This window comes from Eufriesea mexicana, unplaced genomic scaffold (assembly GCF_001483705.2).
Source record: "Eufriesea mexicana isolate 0111107269 unplaced genomic scaffold, ASM148370v2 scaffold1358, whole genome shotgun sequence".
Taxonomy (NCBI): domain Eukaryota; kingdom Metazoa; phylum Arthropoda; class Insecta; order Hymenoptera; family Apidae; genus Eufriesea; species Eufriesea mexicana.
In genome coordinates, this window is record NW_016909491.1 from 136,772 (window position 1) to 154,463 (window position 17,692).

At 47.9% G+C, this 17,692-nt stretch overlaps 2 protein-coding genes across 2 annotated transcripts in view; one reads left to right on the forward strand and one right to left on the reverse strand.

Annotated features, from left to right (window-relative positions):
- The window catches only part of LOC108548027 (CREB-regulated transcription coactivator 1), a 44,419-nt gene that overhangs the window by 7,232 nt on the left and 19,495 nt on the right, over positions 1–17,692 (forward strand). The window lies entirely within an intron of this gene.
- Positions 635–2,605, reverse strand: LOC108548112 (general odorant-binding protein 69a). The gene is made up of 6 exons (XM_017900900.1): positions 2,537–2,605; positions 1,675–1,756; positions 1,504–1,592; positions 1,340–1,442; positions 961–1,025; positions 635–652 (listed from the first exon to the last, which is right to left on the reverse strand). Exons 1-6 carry the CDS (start codon positions 2,603–2,605, stop codon positions 635–637), a joined length of 426 nt encoding a protein of 141 aa, XP_017756389.1.

Below are 17,692 nucleotides of genomic sequence, written 5' to 3' on the forward strand. Positions count from 1 at the left end.
TGTACCGCGCAAACATACAATTACGCCGTATTCGAAGACATTCGCGAATTAGATTGTCATGCAAATTATAGTATCAATGAGCCGCAAATCGCGCTTCGTTCGATCATTACGTAACGCTGTTACGTTCAGGATACGCGTTATTATCGTTTTTCCAAATATATTATTTTTGCGCTCGGGCACAACATATATCTCGGATATACCGAGTTACCGGTTCCACGAACCACGCGTGTTCGCTTGGCCGATTTTTATACGCATTTGCCGCTTTTCTTTTCCCTTCTTTCTCCTCTTGCACACTCGCGTCGAAGCACGCTTTATCCGAACAGTCGACGTACACGCAGCTTTCCGTTTAAGCTTAAACTTAGACTATAGCTTTGTCCGTCCTTTCCGAACCAGCGAAACGTACGCTCTTCTTGCGAATAAACCAACGTCGGTAGGTGTTTTATTTATTTATTTATTTATTTATTTATTTATTTGTTTGTTTGTCGTTTTTTCTTTTTTTCTTTTCTCGTTATCCTTCGTTCACCATTGATCGCAATTCCGTACTCGGTAACCGTCTTGCAGCTTGTTTCATTTTGCTCGCCGTTGAACGCGGGAAAAATATCGTTCCATCGTAAATAACCATCTTTCCATGCCCTTAGATCATGAACCATATCTGAAAGCAAAGGGCACCCGTTGAGTTCCAACGCTACAGCACTGCCACGGTTACTTGGCTAATTGTCTGCACGCTTCGCCCCGCTTTTGCGTGCCCGTGCCGTTAGGAGCATAAAGATTTATCGCATTCGAGTTAGCTAGGAAGCACGATGATCGTTACCAAGCCGTAAGAAACGAAAAACCTGCCTCGTGTAACTCGGATTGATCCGAGTACGTAATTGTCTCTGGATACGCGCTCTACTTTCACCCGAGTTAACGACTTATCGAGCACTATCGCGAAGGAAAGTAAAGGATACTATGTGTACTTACGTCTGGTGCAGAGCTTTGTATGCACTTGGCGAGGTTGTATATCTTGTCGCAATTGTCAGAACCGTCTGTGAGATCGAACCATAGCGGATATTAGAAAGTCTCAATTTCGACATTCGGCTTGAAAATTTCCCACTCGAAATTCCAAATCGAGGACGCTTTCCTTTTCCCGCGGCAAATCGACTTTAACGAATCTCGCACGTGCCCCGAAGTATTTTCCCAAAACTCGAACCTTGATATTCCGACCATCACGAAAATGAAAATTTCCATAGTCACTCGCACGATTTGCCGTTTCGGTTCGTCCGAAAATTTCCTCGATTTGAAATTAAAAATGAAAAATGAAAAATTTTCAATTTTCAATTTAACGTGACGAAAGACATACGGGTCGGGAGACACGTTTTCAAAATGGAATTCGCCAGCTCCTGAAAATTGTCCGGGAGCACTCCCATGAGCATGTCCTCGTCCAGGTTACCTTCGTCGTCGACCTAAACGAAAGGATTTCTCGATTAGTTGCATCTACTTTGAGCAGTGGTTGCTTCGACTTACCAGGCTGAACGCTTCCAGCAGGCAATACATGTAGCAAGTAATCGACGGATCGTTTGGTATTGTCCCCTTTTCCACGTCGTTGATTTGCTCTACAAATGGATGGACCGTGGTGAGTTCGCTGATCGTAAAAATGTTTGATTCGGACATTTGAATCGCGATATCGATACCAACCTTGGGTCGTGCCGTGCTCGCTCATGCATCGTATCTTGTCCTCCTTCGCCATGTCCAGTATCTCAGGGGGCATCCAGTCGGGCTACGAGCAAACGAAATCGAAATCAAAACTGGACGATCTCGATATGTTCGTCGAATTCTCCATAATCGGCCAGTTACTTCACCCATTTTCGTCCATACTGTCCACGCCTCAACTTAATCCCTCTCTCCTCAATATCCCCTTTGAGATCGCTCTGCTGTTATCACGGGCTACGCGAATAGCTGACGGAATTAATAATTCAACGGATTCTATGGTAGAACGTGTAAAACGACACGGAATCGGTGATAGATAATTGGGAGGCTATTAGAAAGACTGAACCAGTCGATCCAAGTTCGAAATAAGATCGACCGAATCGCGGGATGTTATTTCTTCGCTTGCTCTCGCGTCGTTTGCCTAACGATACGCATTTCCTCGAGGTAAATTTTAGTCGAACCAGTTTCCCGGTGTTTGGTCACGTCTCGTGGCGTGTAAACACCCGTGAGAGGGGAGACGTGGGACCGAAACGGAAATAAAAACGCGAAAAGGAAGGAAGGGAAATAAAAGAGTCGACGCGATTAATCCGAAGAGAAATTTTGCACGCTTCGATTCGGCTTCCCCTCTAATCTCGAGTCCACTTGTCCCGGAATCCAATCGGTATTATTTCCGCGCGTTCACTTTTCGATATCTCCGATAAATCTCAGATGAATCTCGGATAAATCTCCGGCAAAGTGTCGAAAAAATCTCACAAACGCCGTCCCGCTCGACTGCAACCGCGAACTTCCGGTTGCACGCGCAGCGGCTTCCGTCCTGTGGGTAACAGTGAGCCCATCGTTGAAAGCTTACCACGGCGTGCACGAGCACCGTCTGCAAGCACACGAGGGCGAGGTAGAGCGACGCTTGTTTGGTATCCATGATGCACTCTCTGATGCACGTTACGATTCTGCTTGTAAAGTTGCACGCGCTTTTACGAGTACGATATGTCGCGAGTTACCGGTCACCACGTTTTTATAACGAGCTTGTTCACGGACACACGGGATGTGGGCGTGTGTGAGGGGAGGATTAGCAAGCGGCTACCTGATTGAAGTCCTTTGCCGTTCGGTTGTTGGCTGAGACACGGCTAATTTTCGGCCGCGTACCGGAAGTGCGCTTTGAATTGCGTGTGGCAGTCGCGACCGTGACCCTGAGCGCATCCTGTGTCCAGTTCTCCTCTCGTCCGAATCAGCTTTGCGATCGAAACGGGACAAATCGAAGAGGAAAGGTACCGGATAAAGGACTGTTGATCAGCCTGTCGGGATAGATGGGTGATCGGTGGAGCGATTATCTCTAAACACCGGCACACTCGTCGTCGAGCCCTGTACTAGGTCTGTACAACCTGTAGGTACTAGCAGATCCGTCGCGATTGCTGAAATTACCACGTCCGCCATGTTTCCCCTAATCACTCGTTTCTCGACATTCCAATTTTTCCTGATTAAATTCTAAAACCGTTTATTAGAACTGGAAGCTGATTGCGTCGAATTACGAGACCGCTTACGCAATACGAAAACAACGATCTCGGCCAGGTCGTCGGTTAAATCCGTCCCGCGATCGTTGGCTAATTCGATGGCGCCACGATCGCGCCACCCTCGGATTTAATTATCCTTCCGATCGCGTCCCGGGGACCGATCTTCCTCCTCTCGTCCCGTCTCTTTCATCGATTTCACGGTTCACCGATGGTCCCCGAAGCTCGGGCAAATTCGCCGGGTGACACGAGCAGTGGGAAAATTTCCGTTCCAAGGTTGCCCTCGCGGCCGAAAATCTTGTTTACCGGCTTTCGTAAACCATCGTCGTGTAATTTGCCACCGAATCGCGATCGACCGCCGTTCCCCGTGTATGCTAGGGCTTACGACATATCACTTATTCAGTGAACTAGCAAGGTCCGTTGGTGTAAGTTTGCTGAAAAGCGGAACAGTATCGACATAGACGGCCACGAAACGATCGCGCGTTATCCTCGCGTACCGTTAGGCTAGACTATACAAAGTCGGAGAACTCGTTAAGGGTGGGTGGCCATCGGGAGCGATTCGATTGGTCGAGGTACCAGAGCGTGTGTATGTCCCGATCGCGATCTCGGCCGGGATTAAAGGAGAAAAATAGTCGGTCGAACCAGACGGGAAGTTACGTAAACGTTCGATTATGTGAGCGCAGAAAAATTCGTCGTCCGGGGCAGCGGTTGATCAAGAGGTAGCAATCGCGGGTATAATTTGCTATATGGTATCGCGCATGATGTTTCCTTCGTCGAGGGGAAGCCGCTATTTGCAAGTTTAACGAAATTACACGTAACGAAGCCCGAGCATCCTCTGCCACGTATATATGCGCGTATTAGTCGGTTTAGCAGAGGGTGGAGCGTGCGTTCTCGCGTCGATGGATCCTCCGGCCACGATAATTGCATTTTTCATTTATCCCCGCGAACGGAGCCGAGCGGAGAAGAAAAAGAGACGGGAAGAGGCAAAGAGGGATGATCGGGTCGCGTGTTATCGAACGTTGTAGCCACCCCCTCTGCAGACTCGTTTGGTCGGGACGGGCAAAAGGGTAGTCGACCATCCGTTTTTATCGGTGATCCGCTGTCCAATTAAATTTCGAGCCAGATCGCGCTCGGGAACGTGGCCGGTGTAACGTCCAGGTGGAATCGATAGGCCACGCAGTCTCTTGGTCGTTTCTTGCCGCGTCGTTCGCGGAAACGAACGGGGAAAGATAGAAAAATAAATGGACTCGTTGACCATTGCGATTTCGCGCGACACGGATCGATCACCTTTCACCTGCCGAATTCGATTGCGCGGTTCCGGTGAAAGCGAGGAGGTTACTTTGCCCTCGCGGGCAGCGCGAAAGCCTGTTACTTAAAATATCTATCGCCGAATCTAACCGTCTTTTTTCCTCTTTTCCCTCTGGCGTGGAGCGTGGAGGGGTCTAAAAATATTTTCCAACTCGTGCACGCGAGTGGAGTCACGGTCGACGCGCGAGATCTCGTTTAGGAACAAAAGAGGAGGATGGACGCGGGTAACGACGGCTGGCGCTGGGCCGGTTGTCAGCAGAGCGGAGAAAAGGAGCGGAGCGGAAAGGCGAGTGAGCCCGGGCGCGCATCGGTCTCGTCCGAGCCAAGGTCGGCTTTCGATCGCGCAAAGAAATGCACCCCGGGGGATATCGGGGTCAAGAGAGCACTCGGTTTCTTAGCACCAGTCGATTCTAGGCCGGTGGTGCCAAACGTCCGCCCCGTCGTCCGCGGCCGGCTCGATTACAGCCGAATGTTCGTCGAACCTTCCTCCTTTCCTCCCGGAATCGATCGAATTTCGCCGGATTTCTGCTGGCCGCGCACGTGCAGTGGCCCACCTGCCGCGCGCCCGAGTTTACGTTGCCGTGCAAACTCGGCTTAACCTCTTGGACCCGAGCTAGAGTGCTGCCGAACATTGATACCGTTGCTCCAGATACAACTCTGCTCGCTTTCCTCTCTCTCTCTCTCTCTCTCTCTCTCTCTCTCTCTCTCTCTCTCTTTCCCCCTTACTCCTGTTCTTTCGCCCCGTTGAATAACCCGTTCTTTTTCCAACGCTGAGAAAGCTATTCAGAGTTTCGTTCCTTGATTTACTCGATAGAGGCGAGCATTAATTCCGCTGCGGAAAGTAGTTTTAGAGGAGTGCGGGTTTTAGGGAAAAAGGAGGGATCGATACGTCACGCGGAGAAAGACGCTTCGAGCGAAAACTCGGACGATTTTCGCCACCCGATGCATGTACGTGACATTTCGGTTATTTTAACCCTGGTATAATTATGATTAGCCCGTCGCGCGAATAATGCCTCGTGTCCATTATCCGGTCGGCTAACTGGCTAACCGAACAGTTTCATGCTAAACAGCTAATTTGCCGCGTTAATTTATGCCTGACGATTAAATGGTTCGAATACCGGCGGGACAGGGTCGATGCTTGTTCCACGCTGGCCTTTCGACCATCTCGCTGTCGGCCATTCTTCGCCGGAATAATCCCGCCATACCTTTATCCCAATTTATTCCAATGCCATTCTTCGGCCAACCGACTCTGGCGTGCTTCGATAAGCCGCAACGAGAGCAAGCTTTCCGCGATGCCGTACTTTGCGTCGTGCTTTCCATCCTACTTTCCATCCTACTTTTCATCCTACTCGACTCGAAAAGTCTTTCCTTCCGCAACGCTTCGCCGTCTGATAGGAGAGGTCTGTCGAGAGGACTCGAAGACGGTACGCGGGTTCGTGGTGCGAGCTGCAGAGGTAAGGAACAAAACAAACGGGAACACGTGCTCCGGCCAGAGTGTACTCTCCTATACGGAGTATTGATCGCGTTCTGCAGGTACTCGTTTGTCTGTTTCGTTAGCGGCACGTCGATGGCTACTGCCGCCGTGACTGCAGCTGCAGCTGCAACTGCGCCCAGTTCCGCTAACCCAGGCAGCCAGCGCCTGGCCTCGCGGTCTTCTCGACTAGTCTCCTTCTTCTTCTCCATCCGGATCCACCGTCCGATCCACAATGACGACGACACGGACGACGACCCTTCAAGTCTGATCTGTTCTTCCTTCCCGGAAGAATCACCTTTGTCGAACACCCTGGTCGAGTATTTTCGCCGGAAATTCGAGTCCGCGAAGCGATTTAACCTGGTCGAAATTATCGCGTTTATCCGTTTACGTAATCCTTACCGATCGGACACCCGACGAATCCACGTGCCACTGTTTGTCCCTTCGCCTGTCTCTGCCAGACGGTCTCGTAAGTCGACGGCGCGACTGAAATTGACTAGTCGTTATTTATTCTACAGGTGGCCGTGCACGAAGGTTTCGGTCGCGCCGGTACGTAAGTGCGTGGAAATATTTCGAGGTTGGAATCGAGCGAGCGACCGGCACGCGAGCGTTCTTACGACTCAGCTCGCGTCTCCGGATTCGCCGGAAGGGTCGCGCCGGAAACGTCCAAGCCACCCGCTCCTCGTCTCGGGCTGACGGAAAATAACGATTTCCCGATTAGAATTTCGCTCCTGGGCTGCAACGGCTCTCCCATTCTACCGGAGAATCTTCCGTTTCCGTCCCTCTATATATCATTAATCGCGGAAATTGATCCTCGCCCGGTGCCTCGATCGAAATCCCCTCGTATAACGTCGTTTCTTCGCCTATACCGTCTTCTATATCTCCCACTGCTGATGCGGTTATAATAACGCCACTCGCTTCCATTGGCTTTCCATCTCTCGAGATTGCCAAAGAAGTAACCTTCCGCGATCTACGCGCGGACTTACCGCTGTATAATTGCATTTTTCCGATACATAACTCAAGCCGTATCAAGCCTACGTCCTCCCTCGTTGTCTCCTCTCTTTTCCCGCCTTATCCCGTTCTTCCGGCCGATATTCGGTCACTAGGAGCGGCTCAAAGGGACCTCGAGACGATGGAAATTCAGCCGATATTTGCGTTTGATTTATCTGCCATTTCCGAGGATGATTATATCCGGCGCCCCGTAGTCTCCACGGACGAGACTCCTCCCTCGGCGACTTTCATATTCCTCCATGCCTCTTCGAATCTCTGGATTGCTGGCCCTTTGACGATCGGCTTCAAAGTCGGCGAAGAATCCAACGATCCACGATCGATTCCGCGATTTCGCGTCGGAACGTCCAGGGTACCTCGCAGTTTCGTAGCCGATCGCTGAGAGATCGTGATTCGATGGATCTCTCAGACGCGAATGCACTCCAGGATTGTTAATCGAGGTCCGCAAGTCTGCTCGGTTTTATTCGTCTCTCTCCACGGGACCGCTTATGTCAAAGATGTCGCGCAGAATGAGGGTTCAAAGGGAAGGCAACCGCGACTCGAGCGCGTGGTATCCGATAACGAAGAGAGAGCCGGACACGTGGGCGTCGGTCCCGCATCCACTCCTTTCCTAGGGAGCAATTGCTAAAGGTTACACGATGCAGCGATCGAGTGCGTCCCGGTAAACACTCGTCTCGTCTTACCCATCCGGGAACGTGGTCTCGCGGCTATCGGCGGCCATTTTGGTGCGATTATCGCGCGAATATCGCGGCGTGCACGCGACGACGTCCCGGAAAGCGAAATCGAGTCTGGTCGGGAGAGATTGCAGGCGACGCCGAGCGTCGAGTCCTGCGTGCTCTCGCGTCGCACAGCCTTGAATGGCAAGGGGTGCCCCTTTGGAAGTAGGTCACCGGCGTCGGGAGACGGTAGACGGTGGTGGGTGTCCCGACGCGGTTGCGTGGGTGGAGCGAAGTCGTTCTGAAAGGACTAGGAGCGAAGTCGAAAGAGTAAGGGAGGAAGAGAGAGAGAGAGAGAGGGAGACAGAAGGGTTGAAGGAGTGGCAAGGGGTGCTTCCCGCTCGTCACCGATCGGTTCCCGACCTCTCCAACGTCTTCCGCGTTTCTCGCCATTCATACTTGTCCCGCGTGTCTTCCTTCCACCTACGAACTCGAGGATACGGTTCGTCCACCCCGTTCTCCCGACTTTCTCTCCATAACTTCTGTTCGTGATAATTCGACAAATCTCAGTTTCCTGGATAAATTTTTATGCATAGATTATTCAAAATTCACGCATTTTGAGTTCGCGAACTTACCAACTCTGGACAGAATTGTTCTCGCCGTGTCATTTCCCCTTTATTTGTTTCATTCGACAGATCAGTGTTTCCGGGGGAATTTTCATGACGAAAATTACGCGACGAATTACTCGAAAAATGGCTACGGAGATTGCGGATTGCGACATCGATCGGTTGCAGCATCGAGCGCTAATTTATGGAAATTCCGATGTTTTCACAGCCGGCGACCTGCCAATTTTGATTCACGGCATTTTTATTCACGCCGTGAGACACGTTTTCAGTGCACGTTGAGTAACGTCTTAACGCTGGCGAATAATGCCGAAGGTTGTTTTTCCTCTGGGAAAGTTGCACGCCGATGGCCTGCGCGCAAGTGACTGTGGCTGATCCTATAATTTCTCATTCCACTGCACCGTTGTCGACTCATCGGACGGTCGATGTGCATAAGGGGTCAGAAGAGGATAAAATTACAAAGTGGAAAGTGTCATCGGCGTTCGATCGGTCCCGCTGTCCTTGAATATCATCCGCAAAAGTCGAAGGACGCTACTGAATATCTAACATCGCTGGGACGCCTCTAAACCCGACCGTCTTTCTTCCAACTTTCAAAACGACCAACCCGATCATTTCAACCATACCTATCGCGATATCGATTCCACGTGTTTGCTCGTCTATTTTCGTCGCGCTTAATCATACCCTAATTACATCATCCCTTTCTCTCGTTTTCGCCCAGCGCGTTTCTTTGCTTCCGAATTTCACTCGTCGTTCATCGACTCCATTGATAGTATCCGTCCATCCTTCTCGCAACGATTCGCAGCTTCAACCTTTTGTCCCGTGGTCGGTTGCTTCCGCGAAGCGTGAAGCACGCGTGTCGACACATGCACGACCTTTGAGCGCAACTTTTTCCTATCCGGTCACCGAAGAGCACAGCTCCTCGTACGCATCGTCCCTCAAACTCGTTTTCGGCGTCTGGTTTTCGAAAGTGTCTGCGACCTTTAGCGCGTCCTTGACTCCAGGACCGAGGTGGTTCCTCGTGCCGAAAAACGGACCCGTTCCTCCTCCCTCCCGGGCTCATTCACTTGCACGTCGGTCGATCGAGGGAGGTTATGCAACGGAGACAAACACGCCGCTATTTTTGCGGATCGCGTGCAGCGGCGCTTCTCTAACAGGTGTACGAACCATCCGACGGAATCATTATACCCCCGGCTATTTCATCCAGCCGATATTCCGCTTCCGTTTCCACGCGTTTTCTCACCCTCCAACCTCGATATTCCGTTGGAAATTCCGCGAAAATTTCCTGCGAGTAAATTACCGCTAATATTTCCTGCAAATAAAATTCCGATAATATTTCCCCGGGGTAAAATTTCGCGTTTGCGTGCATCTCGCGAGGGTTGGAGTTAAAGGTGTGACTAGGCCCACTCGAGTTACCATTCGACCTACGAAAATCGCGAAAGGGTAGGGGTTACGTTTGTGTAAGACACGAGGGTGTGATGCGGAATTTCTCGTTGGTGGGAAAATCGGCTTGGTCAAAATGGGTCCCGATCGCGATGGGGTAAACGTTGGGATGATTTTATGATAAAAATATATTTATTAATTATAACATTAGCGCAGCTCGCTTGTACAGTGAATAAAATGACTAACAAGGAGACTGCAAGGCCTTCGAATCACCGACTTGGTTCAAATTTTGTAAAATGGTAGATTTAGTTTAGCATTAGAAGTGCCACAATTCCATAATTTTTAAGATATTTACAATTGAAGATTTATCCTAGGTTTAATTGAATCCTGTTTAGAGACTGTACAAAATTCATGCAAAATAAAAAAGGATTAAAAGAAAAGAAATCATCGCGGGGCCCTACCGTGTAGGTATACTGGATCCGTTGCTACTACACCGCACCATTACATGATACCTTGGTAATATGCTAACATGGTAACAGGTATCTTAAAAACTATCGAATAGTGACACCTATAATTATATACCTTCACCACCAGGGGAACTAACTCTAGCATCCCTCATAATTTGAACCAAATTGGTGACCGAGGGCCTTATAATCTCTTCGTAAGAAGAAAGGTCCGAATAGTCGTGCCCTGCGTCGTATCGTCATAGTCCTTCACCCTCTGTCACTCGCCGTGACCCCAGACAAGTATCTAATTTCTTAAACAATTTAAATGATAATTCGGAATTATTAGCTACAGCGAATCGCAAGCGAAATTCACGGCAAAGGGCTCGTATCGAAACCGCGATTGGGGTGAAGCGTTTGCGGTGAATTAATTTTCTCCCGGCAGTTTCTGCTCTTTGTCTGCTATGGTTTCCCACCAACGGTGAATTACCATGAAAATCGCGAGCTAAATTTGGCGAAAATCGTATTTCTCGATTGCGATTCTCGCCGGAGAGAGACATCGGCTTCCTCTGCGGTGGGGAATAACGTGCGGTGAAATTTGATTGGCCGAAAAGGGGAAAAGGAGGAGGAAAAAATTCGGCATGAAAGAAAAGGTTTGGAACGAGATTCCACCTTACCTTCTGCCGCGAACGTGAATCACACGCCGGTTTTTCGGAATATTCCCAGCGCATGGAACGCGAGAGCGCGCCAGCGTCCATTTCATTGAGAACTTTCTCAATGTCAGGTTCGCGAACGAGGCGGCGAGACGCATCGACGAATCCGTGTATATACGCGCCGCGACGCGGCTCACCTTCGTCGCTGTCAATTAAGAATGTCTGTTTTCGCAGGCTCGCATTCCGACCGGTAAAAATACGTTCATCCGTCGTCGAGGTTCCAGCTTCTTTCGATCTCTTCTCTGTGTACGATAAATCCTCCCGCACGAAAATGGCGCGTGTCGGCAGAGGTGCCGAGGAAGTTAGAGAATTTGGCGACCCCCCATGGCTGATTTGGGATAAAGGCTACCTTATATACCGATCTTTAACCCTTTCGACTCGACAGCGACTCTAAATCATTATTTAATTAAATTCGTAAAAACGTATCAAATTCCGTGGACCGATGTTAATTAATGTGCCAAATTTAAAATAACGTAACGATGCGTGGGATATCGAAATAAAATAATTCTGCGTATTAATTTGCATCGATTTTATAGCAAAAAGCCTTCGAATTGCTATTTAAGGGTTGATTCTAAACCCCCCGTGACCTAATCGAGCAATTTCTAAATTTTAATTAAAAATTCCACATTCAACGTCATCGCTTTGATTACGTCTTCCCGCCATTTTTCAATACTTTCCTTATCAATTCTTTTTTTAAGGATCTTCTTTTATTTCTTCATCTACCGGTTATTCGATCGGTTGTGGTAGGTCCGGTGTTAATACATAGCCAAACATCATTTGCATATATTGGCAATTTATAATAATATCCGTAATATTTTCAGATAACGGTAATTTTATAGATACGCCGAAGATAAATGATCGCACAGGGTATCTCGTCTGGAGATAATCACCTAAATAATCGTAATCGTTAATCGTTACGATAGGAGAAATATTTTGGATGCAATTTGCATGATATCAGAAGACCAATATACTATAGAAACCTCGTTTCTTTTATTGCCTTTGGATACGCATAATGCCGCTACGATAAATTGACCTTTGACACGTAAAATCGTTTCAGAAAATGCTACCGCTATACACGATTCCATACCATACGAGTTACATGCAAAATGTTAGGTGATTCCCTGCACGTAATTAGGTTTCCATCTCAATTTAAGTCAACGTTAATCTCGACAAAGGCAGGTATACGTATTTAATAATTGCAAAATTATTCACATAACCGAACCGGTTTGGTAATCCAGCGTTATTTTCATCGGTAATAAAGGAGCACAAGGAGCACCCTTTAATGGCGAACTTTGAATTTCCTCGCTAACAAGTTAATCGACTTCCGCTACACGTAATTACGAATTCGTAAATTCCTCGGCTCTTTCATATTTCGTACACATTTCGTACATATTACTTATTAAAAACTGCCTCGTGGACAACACTTGCGCTCTCAATATTGAATCGTTTAACGTTAAATCAAATCGACAGACCGGTGCATTAAAAATGCAATAGAATGTTCAAAAAATGGAATAACGGGAGACATTGAAGGATCGAGAAATCGCGAAGACGAATGACAAAGATGATAATTTGACCGCGGAATTTTGAACGAAACTTCTAACGCTGAAGCAACCATGACCGGTGAAATGACCGGAAGACGAGGAATTAAAATAAGAGAAACTTTCGAAAAATAGAGCACGAGGAGATATCGAAAAATTGATTATACCTATATTAACTCGCTGTCACGTTGATCACCAGTGACCGGTGGAACTAATTTTTTAAATTCCCGATATCTGTCTCGCTTTAACAATTTCTTTTTTTTTTTTGCAAAATAAACAGCGCGCTATTTTTATTTACTTTATCATATCGTTTGATAATTCATCGTGTCCTAAGAATAATAAAAATCACACGGTAGCGAAGGTGTTGAAAAAAAAGATCGCAAAGATAGGTGACAAAGCGGCGTTAAATTTCGAATTTTTAATTAAATCCCCGATATCTGTCTTACGTGAACCATTTTCTTTTTTCTCGAATAAACAGTGCGCTATTTTTATCGACTTTTTCATCATATGGGTTGATAATTCGTCGTATTCTGAGGATAATAAAAATTATACGGCAGACGACGTGTTGAGAGAAAAATCGCGAAGAGGGGTGACAAAGGGGCGCTAAATTTCGAATTTTTAATTAAAAATATGCGAAAGACTATTCGAAGCCTGACGGATTTAATGCCAAAAACGGTCATTTGGGTTTCGCGTTGAATGGAATCGCACGGTAATTATCATATCGGGAGAGGGGGGCGTTGGGAGACGTTTCAAAATCGGCACACGTAGCAGCAATTTCAGCGCGACTGGATCTCTGCTCGCCTGTGTACTCGCGTACCGTTGCGCGAGTGGACGCGGCTGGAATATTTTTCGTCTTTCGCCGGAAACGCGCGATTCCGCCTAACGAGCGGCGACCGTTAATTACAGGTACCGATCCCGATCCTCGAGAGCGCGTTCGCGTTCCTTCGTGGGTATCAGCGAGGGTAGAGAAAGGTGCCTTCGGGACGCTTAGTCAGGGATTTCCTGGACCTGGACGGAAACGGAAAATCCTTTTCCGAACGAAACGGAAGCTCACATGCCGAGGCGCGTGATTGTATTTAAATGGCCGCGCGCTAAAAATTCGCGTTCGACGTATGCTGGCAATTTGGATACGTCGTACGTCTGCTCCTGCTTCTTAGATTTTTTCTTTTTTAATTTTTCGGGGCAGCTGGGTTTCATCTTTGCGATGATACTGCAGTCGCTTGTGCGTTAAATAGGTTCAGTTGATCTAACTTCTTCAAGGACGAATTTTTGAAAATGGAAAAGATCTATTTAATTTCTTTTATATCGATAATAATTTAGATTTTTCTTTCTTATTGTCGAGAGATCCTGTGGCGAATAATTGTCCAACTGATTCCAATTTCCTGTTCATTCGTGATAATTATAATTAAACAAAAATAAACGTACACGTATGAATCCCTGAAGAGGTTAAATCGTTTATTTATTGGGGGAGTCTCGAATCACGTATAACGTGGTAATAATCATGTTATAATAAATATTATTAAATAGTAAACAATAATTTGGAAGTAGCGTAACGTCGTTACAATGTTGATTATTACATACCTAAGAGTGGTCAATTTACTTTAAATGTATGAGGTTAGGTATTAATCGAGTACTTTGGCACTGAATGTCTCAAGAAATTCTGTGAATGGCTCATTCGTTCCTTGGGATAATATTTAATTAATATTTAATATTTAATAATTGAGATAATCGAAACTTCGTAACCTTAAACTAAACTTCGTAAATCATATACGTATGTTTTCGGAAAATCTCGAGAATTTCGTGTCCTAAATATATCATTAGTTAAAAAAGTTGATTACGATAAATCGCCTTTGGTATAAATAATTTTACCTTTGCAACGGAATATGAGCAATAAAAGTAACCGTCAACTTCCATTAATTATCGACATACGTATCGATGCAATTTAATTTTGACAAGATCCGTTTTCGTCGTGCCTGTCTTCGAGTGCCGCCGTATAATCACTTCATTTGTCACGTCTGACTGGTGAATCGTGGATAGGATGTAGCCCAAGGCATGATTCGAACGTAACATTAGAGTCGAGGTGTAGAGGCAAATCGGGTTGAACACGTCCCAGGTTCCTTGATTTCAAGATGACACATTCACTGGCTTTAGCTGGTGTTAGAAAAACCTGATTGCTATTCATCAGCGTTGATCGTTTATTAATATCTCGTTTAATTGGCGTCTGGCTAGCCTATCTTAATACCAACTGTATTATTGCACGTTTACTTGTAACCGTTCACCTTGGCAGTAACTTCGAGAAGAAATGCGACTTCGCCATAGAATTTCCAAATCCAAATTCTCGATCCCTTAAAGGGAAAAGTAAATAAATAAATTAGTAAACATTAGACACGACGATGAAGGATCTTTATGAAAAAACAAATAAAGGAATGCTCGTCTTACTGTCCACAGTTTGGAACCACGTTTGCATGTTTAATTAGGCGAATGATATTTTTTGATATTCCTTTTCTTCGAGAACAATAGGAATTTATTCGAGAATATTCGACTTGGCGAATAAAATTGAAAACGAACTTGAGAAAGGTACGGATGTCAGATACAAGCGTAATGCAAAAGACATCGCAGGATTTTTTTTACATAACGCGAGTCTTCTACAGCACGGTACACAGCAATTCTCCGGATTTAAATATCGAATTTACTTCAAGCGACCGCACCAAGAAATTTTACAAACACACTAACTAATTATTTTATTTCATCGACGATAGTAATCTCGGCGGATTTTCACACGGCTATGGTTATCCGGAATATATTATTTATATCGCTCATATTATAATTATAATCATAAGAAATTCTACGACCACGTTCCTCGATCCCAGTGAGAATCGAAAAAGATTAGTAAAAAATGAAAGAAGAACGGGCCCAAATTTTGTCCAGAAATTATTTGCACCCTATTCCGCGATCGACCCCCCCGATTTTTCTTAAAATCGCGGTCGAACACTGTCAAAGTGTCGAGAACTGGGTTCTCCCCTACATCCGTCATGATCCCTTCGCTGTCATTGGGCAAATGGGCGCGATAAAAAGGGTTGCAAGGGGTGCGAGTTGGTCGTCGCGACGCAAGGCGCACTTTCGCGTATCACCGAAGACGAAGGATGGTGTTCTCGGGGTCTGGAAATACGCGCGAGCGCGCGAGATGCGTGTGCGAGAGGCGTTGGTCGGTGTGCGCGTGTAAAAAAGGCGCCGGCGAGGTTATTCTTGCATCGTCACTGTGCGGGTTACCGATACATTTTGCATATTATCGTATGCAAATAGCGTGGCGTAGCGATCCGGCGAACGAGACCGCAGACGGTAACCTCTTAAAACCTGTATCGGGTGAAGGCGCGTGAGCGCACTGAAAATAAGTTTCGGCCAAAGTATTCCCGGCTTCTTCCCGCGGAATTACGTCAGCCGTATTCCGTATCGGCCGACGCGGAAATCCGTCTGTCCGGGATGAGAGCGCGGGGCGCGAAAGGCACGGAATTAAACGCCCCTGCCAGGGCTCCAGATGCTCGTCAACTCGCCTCAGTTCTTTTGGATGGACGCTTTAATCGCGCGGAGATCAAGAATACCTCGTCTGTTGTCCTCTTCGCGCTTGGAGGATGGATCATTTGATATGACCACAAATCGGGAAGAAGACGAGCGTGATCAGCGAGATCCCATAGACGTCCGAGGACGCCGGATAGACCTGGAAGATCCGCTCACGTGGCGATGGGTAGTCGCGAAACGCAGGCTGTTGTTGGCGCAGCGACGCGTGTCAAAGCAAAGGGCACTCGCGTTCGCAGGCTACCCTGATAATTCACTTGACAATCTTGTTTGCGGTCGTGCGTAGTCAGCGTCGCAACATAATAGGAGCAGCCATGCTCGCGCTCGCGCGCACACGCGCGGCTTGCCTCCCTTTTCCTAATTGAAACCTAAATGCATCGTCGTGTTATCGGTAATTAAGTTACGCCTACCGTTACGGTTAAATTTGCGTGCTCTCTACGAGGAGGCGTCCTGTTTGCCTACCTGCCCTCCAACGCACCGTGTCCCGACATTTCATTAAGAATAACGTTCCTCCCCTGCGTCGATTCTTCCACGGCGAACCGACACGGTCCCGATTCACTGCCTCCGGATCTTCTCTCCGAATCCAGTCTTCCTCCCAACCGATCCGGCCAGTAATCCGCTTGTAGGCGTACGTATTTACCGGTCTCGAAGCCAGCGTTGTTGACTTTAGCGAAGGAAGGTGATGATTCTATTATTAGTCGAATACGCACAGCGATTAACATTCGTTTTGTACGGCGAAGGATCGAGCGTTCCCCGAGACGCGAGTCGCGGCCACCCGTGTAACATTTCTCTCGCGTTGTAACCATCCCGCGAGCGTGCGTCGTAAATTATCCCGTTGGACCTTGTCCAATCGTTGCCGCTAAATAATTTACGGATTACCTCGACGGCACGCGATCCTTCCTCCTCGCGCGAGCTCTTCGTCAGCCGCGGCTCGACATCCTCTAGGAGGCCTTCGCGACGCGACGCGACGCGCCGCGTGCTCGAGGTCGCGCGACGCGACGCGGAGGTGTCCGCGAGCAAAGCAAACCGTGGGAGAAACGCTCCCTGTTTACCGCGTAATTCAACAGATATTGGGTAATAGGCGTGTGAACTAAGTCGCGGCGACACATGGCGACCAGGGCCTCCGACGAATTTCTTCCCTCTTCCACGGCGGATCTCTCGAGGCGCCCTGGTCGCTCGGGAAACGTTGCTCTCCGCCGACGAATTACGGGTCAGTTTGTTCTCCTTCGTGGCCGTGCAACCGATGAAATTGTTATTTTTAGCGTCCCGGTGCCGTCCTTCTCTCTCCGTGGTTAGAGATCGCGGCCGCGAGACGTCGACTCGCGATTATCGACGACTCCGTATTGCTCCGTGCATTGCCGCCATTTTGCGGGCTAATTACGCCGCCGAGGAGTCAATCGCGGAATCATCAGGTCCGATCAAGTCAAAGGGTATATATCCCGGCGATTCGCTCGTATCGATGAACAGCGGAGACCGGAATTCGCCAATTCGCGAGCGCGGCCGCCGCGACTAGCAGCCGGAGAATCGTTGCTAATTGCGACGATCGAATGAGTCGATTTAACCCGTGGTTCATACCGGTTCATACTGGTCGGCAACTTATCAATTTCCCACCGCGGAGGATCGCTAACTCGATTCTTTCATTAGGATCGTCGTTGCGCGTCGCGCGAAAAGCATCGGGATCGTTTGCTCGCGCGCGAGATAACGCGCGAGATCGACCACGCCGATTCCAGATGAGTCACGTGCAGTCGTTGGTTCGATTATTTCTAGAATTCGAGATCACGCGGGAGG

What these genes read in the sequence shown, in the direction of transcription:
- LOC108548112 (XM_017900900.1), bottom strand. Translation starts at nt 2,605, where the DNA reads ATGGATACCAAACAAGCGTCGCTCTACCTCGCCCTCGTGTGCTTGCAG. An exon ending in CGAGCACGGCACGACCCAAG is followed by an intron (nt 1,593 to 1,674) that starts GTTGGTATCGAT and finishes ATCCATTTGTAG; the next exon opens with AGCAAATCAACGACGTGGAA. An exon ending in TGCTGGAAGCGTTCAGCCTG is followed by an intron (nt 1,443 to 1,503) that starts GTAAGTCGAAGC and finishes CCTTTCGTTTAG; the next exon opens with GTCGACGACGAAGGTAACCT.